This window comes from Perissodus microlepis, chromosome 9 (assembly GCF_051167445.1).
Source record: "Perissodus microlepis isolate ML-2025 ecotype Zambia chromosome 9, ASM5116744v1, whole genome shotgun sequence".
Classification (NCBI taxonomy): Eukaryota; Metazoa; Chordata; class Actinopteri; order Cichliformes; family Cichlidae; genus Perissodus; species Perissodus microlepis.
Genome location: NC_140469.1, coordinates 13,516,317 through 13,530,576, shown reverse-complemented (window position 1 = coordinate 13,530,576; position 14,260 = coordinate 13,516,317). Strand labels below are relative to the sequence as shown.

At 39.0% G+C, this 14,260-nt stretch overlaps 1 protein-coding gene across 2 annotated transcripts in view; it reads right to left on the bottom strand.

The window, feature by feature from the left end:
- Positions 1-11,591, bottom strand: part of cntnap2a (contactin associated protein 2a) — a 390,635-nt gene extending 379,044 nt beyond the window's left edge. The window contains exon 1 of one of the 2 annotated variants that reach the window (XM_084939110.1): positions 11,216-11,591. In XM_084939110.1, coding sequence (XP_084795236.1) covers positions 11,216-11,318 — 103 coding nt within the window. In that variant the 5' untranslated portion in view covers positions 11,319-11,591. The remainder of the gene's footprint in view (positions 1-11,215) is intronic. The other variant, XM_084939109.1, reaches the window with a different exon arrangement.
- Positions 11,592-14,260: the final 2,669 nt, after the last annotated feature.

Here is a 14,260-nt window from a genome sequence, read left to right as displayed (position 1 = left end):
AATAATGTATGTGTGATTAATCAGAGGTTTCTGATGCCGTGTAGCTGCAGCTCACTGAAGCTCCATCTGCTGCCTCCCGTTCCTGAGAGATCGATAACTTAAATTTCTAATATCGCACTCAACTAGCAAAAAGAGGAGTTTGTTTTTTTCTTAATTTTTATTTTTTTCACATCGTTTCTAAGTGTGTGTAACCGGCAGTTTATGCAGAACAGTGGTCACACTAAATGGTACAGTAATATTTAAATGACACCGGGACGTGCTGCATCTCTGGAGCTTTAATTGTCATGTGACTTTATAACTAGGCTAACCCATTTTAGCAGTTTTTATAGTTCACTGTTGCCATCCAATCTTAGATTATTAAAAAGATCACAATAATGATTCTAGAGAATCAATTCCATATTTCAATATGATAATTACCAAATGGCCCTGGGTGGTTCAAATCATCTTTGATTTGAGGAAACGTGAAGCATGAAACTAGTTTCAACATTAAACTAAAACATAAAGTCAATCAGTGAATAAAGTGCAGCTCTGTTTTAAAATCCCTGAGAGGTCCATGATGCAAGTGGTGAAGCAGTAATATGACTCTTTAATTAAAACCAATTCCATTTGTTAAAACAAAAATTAAACCCAAAAAATATTTTAATAGCTTTAATAGGGCTGGGTGATATGACCTCAAATGAAAAGTAATTGAACATTTTAGCTGGATTTTGATGCATGAATACACACACACAATCACAGATATATAAATATTTTTTCTTCTTCTTCTTCTTTTGTTTGATGTTTTTATTTATTAAAGCCAAAACATGAGTCCAAACTACGAACACGGCACTTTTTTTTTAAACTTGTTTTGTTAAACTAAGTCGCTATTTTACTTTTCCTCCATGATGTTTCCATGTCCATGTTACGGCAGAGCAGAATCATGTGAAACTTGGTAGTATATGTTAAAGGGGAGAGTATATAATGAGGAACGTCTTAATTTATGCATGATTGGGGCGAGAGGATATCGATTAGAGGCTGCAAATGTTGTTTTAGTTTCATTTTCGATTAAATATTCAGCCCTGATCCTTACTACTATTAGTATAGGTAGATTTTCCATAACCTGTTGGCTAATCTTTTTTTTTTTTTGCAGCTTTACAAAGCTTTTTAATTTTCCTTACACAATGAAACAGAAGATACAAAACATGTGAATAGCAACTACATAAGTATAACAGGATTTGGTCGATAGCTCCAGCTTGGCCACTTAAATGAAACATGACTAACAGTAAGTGTAAAAAACAGCAGCTAGTGATCATGTCCGTGTTGTTGAACTAGTGACACCAATATTCTTGTTACCACTGTGTGCTGTTCAAGAACATATGCAGGGGGGTACAACACTACTCTGGCCGGTGTGTCTAAAGCTTTTTCCTGCTACTCACAGGGACGGCTGTTAGTGCTCTTTCTGACACCGTTGTTTTGGCTCTGGTCATATGGGCCAGTTCAGGTACAGCGCAATGCTTTTAACTGCTTTTTCCTGACACTTTGCTTTGTCTAGAACAAATCAATTATGGCCATTTGCCAGGATTAATCTAGGGCCAAGAGCCTTTCCCTATCTATATATTATCTCCCTCTAAGTGACCCTACTGCATATGAGGCTAAAGCAAACAGGAATTCAAGTCCATATTATGCTTTTTTTGGGAAATATCCAGTTCTTTTTTTTAGTTCCCAGCAAAACACACAAAAAAGAGTATGTGTTGCCAATAAACGAAATCTAATTCAATCATTCAAATTGATATGTAAAATATTTTAAAATGAACAGACATGAATGCATGGCTGTTTAAAGATATATCAAATAAGTTTGTGCAGTTTCACTTAGCTTAAGGCTAGCCTTTTCAGACCCAAGTTACCGTGTAGGAGATTGCTACTGATACTGTGAGATTTCATGTGATTTATTCTGGTTATATTAAATCTGTCTTTAAGAAGTTACATTTTGGGAATGTTTATGACTTACATAAATTAATTAATAGTTAAAAAATGTAAAAATGTGGTCAAAATATCAACAGAGCTTTTTTTGTGGACCTGTGTAGGCTAATCCTATGTCACTGTTTGTAGCATGTGTTGCTGCACATGTCATTTTTCTGAAGGTTTTCGGCACTAACAATTAGGGGTGGGTTTTAATAATCGATTCATCGATTAAAATCGATTGTGGCTTGGATAACGTGATATCGATTCATTAAAATCCTGAATCGATTTTTTATATAAATGTATTTTGCCCAAAATCCCAGAATCTCAGGTGAAACCTCACAAAATTTCAACAACCACCAAACAGCTAAAACAGTAAGTGAGAGCAGGAACACGGCTTCTGCACAAAGACGTAAACATAAAGCACGGACCCGCCGACGGATCAGAATCAGTGAGATGTCGCCTTTCTCACCCGACGGCACGGACACGGTCAGGGCTGAAAGCCGACAGCTCGCTGATTCTGATGTTTCGACGGGTCCGCGCTTTGTGTTTACGCCCTTTTTGCGCTGATTCTAAAGCTGTTAGTTTGATCTCTCTCCAAACAATATTGACCGAACCAGCAGCAAAAGAAGATCCAAACTACGCTTCACATAAACATCCTCATGAATTCCCTCTGACTTTTACTGTTTTTCTTCCACCACAATAAAATCACACTTCATGCACAGCTCTCTCTCTCTCTCTCTCTCTCTCTCTGTACTTCAAGAACAGTTTCCCGTCTATCCCCGAAATCTGTTTTCTGCATTATTCGCTTGCTTGTTACGCACAAGTCTACCGTTATTTACAGCGCTGTCGCTGATATTTTTTTTCCTTTTACTTACTTCCGAAAAGAAAACCTAATTTCTGCCGTTCAATAGGCTTCTGAACAAATTTAAACTTTTTAAAATTATATAAAATGCAAAACGCTTAGCCGCGTCTCTAATAAAACCGCTGTAACATCAGAGGTAATGTTCATAAGTTGATTAATGGTTTTCTTTCGTTTTTGATGTACTGCAGAATATTTTTATAAAATCCCAGGAAAATCACCTTTTTATCTTCAGCTACTTCGTTTTATCTTCAGCTACTTTGACACAAAGGCATCTGCTGTGATGCTCACACCTTTGATAAAGTCTGGAAAGTGTCAGCTTCCCTTTTATAGATACAAAAATATGTCAATGTACTGCTCTGAATTATAATATTTCTGACTGTCTGAGGCAAAATTTCCCAGATTCAAATCGAATTGAATAGAATCTAATCGAATCGAATTGAATCGAATCGTGGATCGAATCGATTCAGGACCCTGTGAATCGGAATCGAATCGATTCTAGAAATCAGTGATGATACCCAGCTCTACTAACAATGGTTCTCAATTGACCAACAGGGCAAAGCACCATTTATCTAAGAGCTAATTGGTAAATCTCACATCATTCATCTAAGAGCTGTACACAGGTAAGAAAAACTCAGAGATTATACACATTAGAGTCAGAGTCAGGAGAGACTCCTGTAGCTCCCAATACGTCTTCAACAGTAAAAACATTTGCAATAAAATGTAAAAAAAAAAAAGGAAAAAAAGAAAATGCTTTAAAAAATCAGTTTAGGATAAACTGCATACTTAGACTACAAATTGGAAAAATAATTTACTGGATTTTCAGTTGCTTAATCGCCATGAGTGACTGAAGATGCTTACTATTTCGCCTATGTTGAGAACATCAGATTAAAAATAAAGTTGCATTCCTAGACCTTTAATTTATCTGCCATTTTTTATTTGTTTTATTAAAATAAGATAATTTATTTGGGACTTCCTGGTTTATAGATTACATGAAGTCAATGATAAAGTGACTTTTTTAATTTGAAAAGAATTAATTCGATAGTGGGCACCACCAAAGGGAATTGGAGTATCACTTGAAATAGCCTGTCCTATTCTCTGACTAATGCAACTGCTGCACTTTGATGCTGCTACAGATTACAATAACAATGATAATTTTTAATGGCAAGGGGTCAGAGAAAATCCTTGCTTCCTGACCATCTTTCCTTGAGGTGTCGTTCTTCATCCTTGTCACTTTTCTCATCGTGGTGCTTCGTCTCTTGTCCTTCTCTTTCCTCCCTTTTGCCTTGCCAGTCTAATCTCCAACTCAGAGACTGCTGTCAAATGAGGTGGACAGATTCTGATGGCTTCTAATAAGAACACATTCCACTAGAATAACTTTCTGATTCTGCACATTTACACATGCAGACACAGAGCTGCAGTGTTACATACAGTGAAGCATGAATGCTCCAATTTGTACCCAGAGAAGCAGAATTACATAATTATCATACTGCACTCCGTATTATGGGTTTCATTTGCAATTAATACATCTGAAGTTAATAACGTTTAATGAACAGTGCGAGTTTGTGTGCCTGAAGAGGGGAGGGGACAATGGTAGTGTGTATGTGAGCTGCATGGTGTGTGTGTGCCTTTGTCCATGTTACGTTACTGACATTGTTAGGGGAATTATGTAGTATGACTTGTCAGTGCATATTTGTATCACTGTGGCCTTGCTCCCATGATGAAACATTGATAGCCTTGCCGGAGCATTCCTTCCAAGAGAGAAATTTCAATTCGTCGAGGAGGCTGACACACTAGTCTGAGAATAAAGCTGAAGGTAAGAGCAGAAAATGCAGCAGTTCTGGGCCAGTTTTTACTTATACATGTTTGTTACTCTCATGAACTGTGATATTAATAAGAAAGCCTCTATTTTAGCCAATGAATGCTAATATTTTGACAATACATGCTTGAATATATTGCACAGTGGAATCCAGACAACTTATATTTTCATCTCAACCTTGAAGTAATTGGAAAGTCTGATGCTTTGCAAGCACTTGAAAACAGAAGAAATTTGGCCATGCAGAAAGAAAAATACATATTTATTATTCTGTAGCAATCAAATTTCAGCAAACTTGTGGCATTTATTACATTATGTGAGCTATTCAGGTTGTTGTAATGTTAACCTGCCTCTACCTACTTTCCCCCTCCAGTTTCCTGTTTAACTAAATCTACTTACAGCTATTGTTCACTTGATATTAAAATGTTTTAACATTTCCAGCAGAGTGTTGCTTACTAAATAGCATTGTGGGAGGGGAAAACAAGGCATCAGGAATGAGCTACAGTGTCAGAAATAAATTAGTTTCTAAGAAACAAGTTTGCCGTTGTCAAATCATTGCTATGCTTTTTTCAAAAGAGGAATGCATAACACTGAAGAAATAACAAATCTAGATCAGTTGTTCCCACAGCAGTGTCAGCCATGCATGCTATGCCTTTCCAGAATAATGCTCATCACAGTAAAATTCTAAACAGTTTGAATAACTTGTCATTATCAATTCATATTGATATTTATAAAATATAATTGTTCAAAGATTCAAAGAGTCTGGAGAAATTTCTGTGTGCAAGGGATGAGACTGAAAATCAATACCTGATGCCCGTTATCTCCAATCTAAAGAGTAGAGGGAACTTATGGTTTGTTATCAGCACTCAGCTCAAAAGGCTGGATCTCTGATGGTATGGGGATGCTTTAGTGCCTGTGGAGCTGGCAGCTTGCACATCTGGGAAGGCACTGTCTACACTGAAAGGTAATTAGTGCATCATGAAGCAAAAATATGGTAAAGACCCAGGACTAGAGCAGGGCGATATGACCAAAAATATTTATCACGATATACATTTGAAAATTTGCGATAACGATATAACTGACGATATAATTGACACTAGACAAAATACTTTACAACTCCTCAACTTTATTAGTGCAAAAAAAAAAACCCATCAATGTATTTTCACTTAAACAAGCAGCTGTTTTATGTGAATTAAAGTTATATAAAAATGTAACAGTGCAAATTCCTTGCTGACAGTTTAACCAAAAGGCATTTCCAGTGGAAATTGGCCGACATATCCTCAGCAAAGCCATGCATAATATCCACAAAACTTAAAAAGAGGTTATACACACACAATACAGTAATATTATGTTGAAGCACAGTACGTATCACTCCGCCAGGCTCCTGACTACGATAGCCGTAATGATCCGACAATCCATCAAGCAGTCCGGGTTCGTAGCTTAGCAAAGTCGTACTAAAACATTTGACAGATTTTTGAGCGCCGTGTACCACATAAAATCGTTTTGAGGTCAGTAAACACAACCAGAATTCATACATAAGGCCCATTGGATTATAAGGGGCACTGTCGATTTTCAGAAAAATCAAAGGATTGATTTTAAGTGTGCCGTATTTTCCAAAAACCACGGTAATAACGACGGCCCGCTAGCATGCTCTACCAAAAATAGTGCTTTGTTGTGTGTCTGATGGACGAAAACTAAACCAGTTCCACACCACTGAAGTTGCAGCATTTTTACAAACCAATTCTGGTTCATCCGTTTCATTCAACAATTTGCTTTCGCCGCCATGCTTTTTCCGACGTGTGCGTATGAAAACAAAGGCACTGCGCATGCGCATTTTACCCATATTCTATCGCGATATTTCATTTTTCTATCGTTGCCCAAAATTATACCGGTATTACCGTGAACGGTATGATATGGCCCAGCCCTACCCAGGACTGCTGTGCAGCTAGAATCTTATACTATACAAGAATGGAACAACATCCCTCTCCCATCCCTCACAGTGGACATAGATGACATAGGAGTGAAAGAAGCCATCTATGTCCACTGTGAGCGACCATCTTTGAACAGAGGCGGGGGTTTACGACACCAACTCTCTGCCATCTATAATCCAGTTTTGAGATCCCTTCCCAGACGCCTTAACGCCCACTCACATCCTGGGCCATCTGACCTCAGGAATTCGCATGATAAGGTGGGGCCAGGTTTCACAATGAACACACCCGAAACTCTGGCTGATTGGGACCCACACCCAGTTTCACACCTTGGCTCAGGCGATTAGAAGATCATCAGGGGGTCCTTTTGTCCCTCTGTGGGGGGATACTCCCACTAGGTTTATATCTGGGACTCTCCACCATTTGACCTTAGAACTGAAGAAGCTTCTCGGATGAGAGGTGAAACGTCTTCAAGTAAACTTAAAGAAGTCCAGACGCTTTTCTTTGCAAGCTCCTTTGACCTTTTTTACACATACAAATCTTTTTTACAAGTACAAAATATTTATGACCACATTTTGAGCCCATAGAAGTGGGCATGTACATGTAGGAAAAATGATGAGAGAAAGACTGAGGAATTTGGAGTAATGGGTGACATGTAGGGGTGAGAAAGATGAATCACTACAGTTACAGGTAGGGTTGAAACAGTGGGAAAATAGGAGATGACTTGCTTTTTATTTTTGCTAGATTTTGTTGAGGAGGCATAAAGGTAGGTGTAAAGATAGAGGAAGAGCTACAAAGAGAATTAGAAAAGGAGGATAAGCAATCAAGGAAGTGCAAAGGAGCAAAAAAACAGGTGGAAGGCAGCAATTTAGATGGAGGGGGTAGAGCAGAGAAACAGCAGTGCAATTAACATCCACACCTTATTTCCTAGCTCTGGTTCACTTGTCTCAGTGCATGATTAATCCACAAATGTGGACTCGCACACACACATTCCCAAAACACAGGCAGGTGCACACATATAAATATCCAAGGGCCAAACATAGCTACACAGCAAGTGTAGTGCTGCTCTAATCTGAGCCTAACCAGTCTGCTTCCTGCAGCCTTAATCCTATCATTATCACCTCCTAATGGGAGCCATCTCAGACACACAAACACAAAAACAAGACAGAGAATTGGCAAGAAGTTGACCCATGTGGTGGTTAAAGGGTTTGCTTTTATAACCATATTCACTCTATATCCCTGTAGAAGAGAATGGAAATGCAATAATTTATTTGAGTGGAAAAAAGCAAAATTTCTTTTTCCAGTGTCAAATGATTTGTTTGGACCAGAACCTGGAAAAACTGCCAGTGATTCACACTCACACAAGAACACTTCTGTGTGCAAATGTCACCATTTGGTTTTATATGGTTTTTTATATATGTATACTGAAGAACAGGATACCCTGACTTGTTGCCCTGGAGGTGAAACCAGACTGATGTCTATGTCAAATGGCCTGGCAAGCTTAATGAGATGAGAAAAGGCTAATCTGATTCTATATCAGACAGGCTCTAGGGGCATCCCATTTAACCACCCAGAGTGCCACCAACACACTGACTTAAAGGCACATCCTTTACATTTTACACACTGGTGCTGTGACTCTTAAAAATTTAATTCTTGTCCTTTACTATGCGAGTAATGAATAGCAGCTTTGCAAAGGAGCACCGGAGAGTTCAAAGCGAATTAATTAAAATTATAACCTTTAAAGCTAAATAAAACAAGCTCTTCTTGGAATATTTTACAGCTGAGGAAAATATCTGTGCCTTGACACAGTACATGAACAACAGATTTACATACTGCACAGTGACAGCTCAGTAGAGGATACCACTAAAGTACACCAAGGACAGACACAACCCATTTTTCTTCCACTGCATGTATCTGATGGCTGAGTGTACATCTTATATGTATTTCTGAGTTACTGTATCTATACTTGTGCATGCATGTTCATCTAATTAAAATTGTAATTCTAAGCCTAACCCAATAAAATGATAGAAAAATGAAAAACTTTATTTCATGAGACAGCATAAAATTCTAAGCTTCCCTTTTTGTAAAACTTTGATCTGACTCAGAATGTTTGCACTAAGCGCTGCAAGAGGACACAATAATAGGGCATGTGTCTGGCCCCAGAGTTAATAAGAAATCAGCCAGCTTCACAGCCAACCAATCACATCCCCATTCCTCTGAAATAACCTCCCTGTTTGTTTCCCTTCAGGGCTTTAAATCCAAACTTAAAATCATTGTTTCCTCTTAACTTTTCATTGGATTGCCTGGTTATATTCACTCCTGTTTCGCTTGTGCTTGCTGCTACCAGACCCCTATCCATCCTTGAGGCATCACTCTCTCCCTTGGCTGTCAGTGCTTCGGTCCAGATGTTTTTGGAGCTGAATCTTGATCCTTCAGGAGTCTGATCTCTATTCCTCTCTCTCTCTCAACTGTTTGTGTCTGTCTCCCTTTTTTGTGGTTTTTGTGTGTCTATGTGTTTTTGCAGTCTGCCCTGCTCCAAGGTTTTCACGGTAGCAAGAAGGCCATTTGGCTCTGTCTTATCTTATTTGGCAACACTTGCCGGATGTCCTCTTGGAGCATATTCTTATGTTTACAGAGTATCACTTTATCATCTCCATTGCATTGGCTTCAGACCACCTTTGCTGTTTTTCAATGTTTTTCTGTTTCTGATCTGTCGAATTCTATGGTGAGTGTACAACTCACAGATTATCATCTATTTTCCTTTAAAGTAAGACCAAGGACTTGTGTGAATGTACCAGCCCGATTAAAAAAGAAAGAAAGGAAAAAAAGACTTGATTCAACTTGGATTTGTGAAAACTTAGATGAATTCACAACTAGCATGCAAATGAACATAAACCCGCATGAACAGGGGAAAAAATCCTTCCGTCGCTTTTTTTTCTTACACAGAACACACATGCTTAATGTACACTGGAAACACTTACAGACTTGCACATGTTTGCATTATAATATATGGCTTTAAAGGCTCTAGATAAATGGTAAAACACATTCTCACTCACTAATTATAGGAAAATGTAAGAGGTGGCGGCTGATACATTTTTAAAGCGATCTGAAATCTAACTTTTAATGAGACACTGATGTCCTCTCAGATATAGCGAGGCTCCCCCGGTCAGACCCTCCAGGTGACGGGAGTAAGAGGACTCTGGATTTCCACATCGTATCAAGCGTTTCCACAATGACACCTGATCGTTGTGAGCTCGCTCTTATTAACGAAAGCTTTGTGCGCGAGAAACGCACAGGCAAACTCTTCCAACTCTCCACGTCTCCTTTGCCTCCCGTCAAGCTCTCTGACACTGCTTCGCGCGCGGACCCCTGCTCAAGCGACTCGCGGTAGCGACTCTCCGTTGTTGTCTGTCAGATGGGATGATTAATGAGGCGCGTCCACGGGCACATCCATCCAGGACCTGAGAAGCCCTTGCGATCGCGGGGGGAATCAGTTACACTGAACCCTCAGAGTATCGGCTCAGTCACCGTCAGCAAGATTGCAATGCCACTGAACCAAGGCTGGATAATCCAAGTTAAATAAATAAATAAAAATCAGATAAGACCAGTAATAACACATTCTATATCAAAACTGTCAGACACGCAGTTACTTCAGTATACTATAAAAGTGGAAAAAGAAACAACTGCGGTCGATATGTTCATAAAATATAAACACTGAATTCCTGGAGTATGTCAATGACAATTAGAGTGAAGAACAAATGCAATACCGGGCAATGTTTAAACAAACTCTCAAGACTGAAATTACAGCGTGGATCGAATAGAAGCCTTAAAGTAAAGTGGAGGCTTTAGCTAGGGGGAAAAAAAACAAATAAAAGCGGAATGCTAATCATCTAAGTTTTCCAATGACCTTAAAAACGGCTTAGGCTTTAATATGCTGAGACCAGTGAGCTTGATGGAGAGTCTAATCAGAATGCAAACTGCACACCATAAAAAAATTAAATTAGACCCTACAAGTAGACAAAACCATTCAAATCAATGCACCCTTAGTTGTTGAGAGTTACAGCTTAGCCCTATTAGACCACAACTCTTTTTAAAAGAAAATGGGCATTCAGCACAATCTCTTTACTTGGATTGTTTTATGCAAACGCAATAGTCTAAAACCAAATGTAATGTTCTTACAAAACATCAAAAAACAGGAAAGCGTTGAAAATAAAAAGGAGGGGGAAACCGTTTGTTAGAACTTGAACCGTTTTCCAACTGTTCTTCTCTCGAGTCCACTTTGATGACTGGGACTCCACAATAAACAGCAAACCACTACTGCCAAACTTAAATGCCATTCACTAATTCTGTGACTGTCCCTCAATACTCAAGTAATTTCTGGAGTCCCCTAAAAAAACCCGCAATTAAACATCTTAGCGATCATAAAAATCCCGTGCGCCAAAAATAAAGGCACCACAGACCCTAAAGCGCTAACACGTTTAGGCTTGAACTCAAAAGTCGACCCCGCTTCAACCTCTGCCTCTCACTGTCGCCCGGCACTACTAACGTAGCCGTAAACCTCTACCTGTGCCGCTTCTCTCCACAGGCAGACCGTTTGTTTCTCACCCATTCCCACTCTCACCCAAACAGCCCTAGAAGACCATTTCAAAAATACTGAAAAGAACAACTTACGGGTTGTTGGTAGAGCTCCGTGCACACCGCTGACATGACAGAAAATCCATAAAACCACCGCCAATAACAACGTCAGTCCCTGGGCAGGACGGTGCAAGCGCATCTTCACGGCTGCTGTGGGCGCAGGAGAGCGGGAGAGAGGAACACACAGCTGAGTGGCTGTAACGCCAGTCGGTCCGTCAGCCTCGCTTCTCAGTTGAGGACTGGCGGATAGGAGCCCGGCTGCACTGAGTTTCTCTCGCGCGCGCGCGCTCTCTCTCTCTCCCTCTCGCTCTCTCTCTCCCCAATAAAGAGATGATGTAAGGATGGCGCCAAAACACAGACTGGTCTGTGCTAGCAAACAGAGCGCACTTATCTCTGCAGCTCTCTCACCTCCCTTGTTTAGCGACTAAAACAAAACAGCAGCCGAGTTTCCACCGTCCAAAGGACGATACGAATGGGTGCGGATGTAGCGGACAGCAAATCCTTCAGGAGTTCAAGAAGGCATGACAGTGCACATCTCAAATCCCTGAACTGGTTTCTCCTGCCCAGCGCTCTAATGCTCTGTCCGTGGTGCTGAACTTATCTCAGCCTTTCTCTGCCCCCCCGCGCTCTCTCTCTCTCACACATACACACACACACACTCTAAATGCCTTTCCGTTTCTAATAGCCAGACAGTGCCCCCCACCTTCTCTAGGTGGTGGTGTCATTACACTTGTGCATTCCTCTTCTATCCACACATGAAAGCCCTAACAAAAAAAAATACACGGGACCTGCACTCTCTCTGTCTTGATGTCCTCGCAATCCCCCGTTTGCCTGCATTTAGTGCAAACGAGAGAGAGAGAACCCATTTAACTTATCTAATGAAGATTAAATATCACATAATACTAAAGTTCTTCTTGTATGCAAATGGTTTTCCCTAACAGACTGGTTTTATTTCAAAAAGTTAAATTAAAAACATCTACATATTGTAACAAAAGGTGCTTTCAGATATTTCAAACCTTATAATCCATTCAAACAAATACATCTTGGAGATTTGCTGGTACAAGTCTTAATAGGACTGCAGAGATACACCAATCAGAACAGACTATAAGTAACTGCTTTAGACAATACATCTTTCTTTCTTTCTTTCTTTCTTTCTTTCTTTCTTTCTTTCTTTCTTTCTTTCTTTTTATTTGTGTTTTTTGTTTTCTTTTAGCCCACTACTGTGATTATTGGTTTTTGTAGTAGTCATCTTTGTACTGAGAAGAAGAAATCTAGTAAATTTGCTTCAGAGGCAAGTTAAATAACATGTTTTACAATGACAAGTTGCAATCCATATCTGTCTGTCGCATTTGTCACTTACATGTCTCAGTCATTGTCGTCTGTCCAGAACATAATACATGATTATCATCGCTGCAAGGAGCATTTTTCTAAATTAAGAAAATGGTGAATGGCAAAATGGCAAATTCATCACAGGCAGCTCCATCAGTGGTAATGTTTCACTTACTGCTCCAAATAAGGGATAGATTATGATAGTCAGCGTGCTATAAGAACGCACACAGGCCCATAGGTCAAATGCTTTTGATTGGTTCACCATTAGAAACATACAATGAGGCCCGCTAACAATGTTTATTAATAAGTTACTTATCATGTAAAACTGAAAAAAACTATACAGACTGATAACCTGTGTGGTACATTATTCTTTTGTTCAAGCAATGGCATCTTTGCATCCTTACAGCAAAAGCAAAATGACTCAACCTAGATATACATTTATTCATTAAAGAATCATGCAATACCTACAATAATCCCAATATTTCAATGGAAACCGTACAAATATTTATTCAAATGTCATAGTTTCATTTTATTTGTAATTTGGGACATCTGAATGATTATCATGGATGGCATCACATCATCTTGTAAGAACACTATGTGTGTGGGAACTGATGAAACTAATTACAGTAGTTTTAAAGGTAAACTTTAAAAAAAAAGTATACTCGATGGTGAAGAATTTCTGTGGCTTTGCTATATATTATTTTTATTTTGATATTGTGCCAAATGTTTTTATATGCAGACTGCAAGCTGGCCAACTTAGCACTCAGACTCTTGTTGTTGTTTACATTATACCAAAATGCAGCTTTAGCAAACGATGTTCCATTTCTTTTCTTTTTGTTTTTTTTTTTTTTTATAAAAATCTGCAACAAATTTGAATTAGACATAAATGTATATAATTTCTTAAATTCAGAATTTGACCTGCTTAATTGGAAATATTTCAATTTATATTTACATTTTAACTGATTTGCTAAAAATGAATCTTTTGAGTTATATTGCACATAGCAACACTCTTTTTTTGGTAATAGGGTTGAAGAATGAAATGATTAAAAAACAAGTGAGCTACAGTGTGGCTGACACATGCCTTTGAAAGTACATTCTTCCTGCTTTCAGAGGAATTGAGAAGTTAAACAGCAGCCAAGTGATGCTTAATTAATGCACTTAATTAAATGATTATAAGCAAGTGTGAGCGCCTCTATAAAAGCAGAAGTTTAAGCAGTTTGCTGGTCTGGAGCTTCCAGGTGTGCAGCAATCTTTCAAAAAGTGGATGTCCCAACAAACCCACCCAAATCTAAGCTCTAAACTCCACATGCTCTGTTGGCACCGGCATGTTGAATATCAAACTTTCATAGCAGTAAAAAATGAAAAAAAGACTGAACAAATAGGGTTTTTTTCATAAGAGCTGCCAGGAGAAACCATCTTCTCTGTAAAAAGAACGTGGAGGCATGGCTCAGCTTAACAACGTTACATCAGAACAAACTAAAAGACTTCTGGAGCAATGTCCCTTGGACAGAAAGACCAGCTTGAAGCTGTTTGGCCATAATGCACACTGCCATGCCTGGCAAAAGCCAAACACACCATGACAGTAGAAACATATCATGCCAACTGTCAGGCAAACTGGTGAAGGGTTGAAAATTTGGTCTTTTTTTGCAGCCACAGCACCAGGGCACGTAGCAGTCATTGGGTTGAACTCCTCTGTATACAAAGTATTCTAGAGTTAAATGTAAGGCCATCTGTCTGACAACTAAAGCTTGG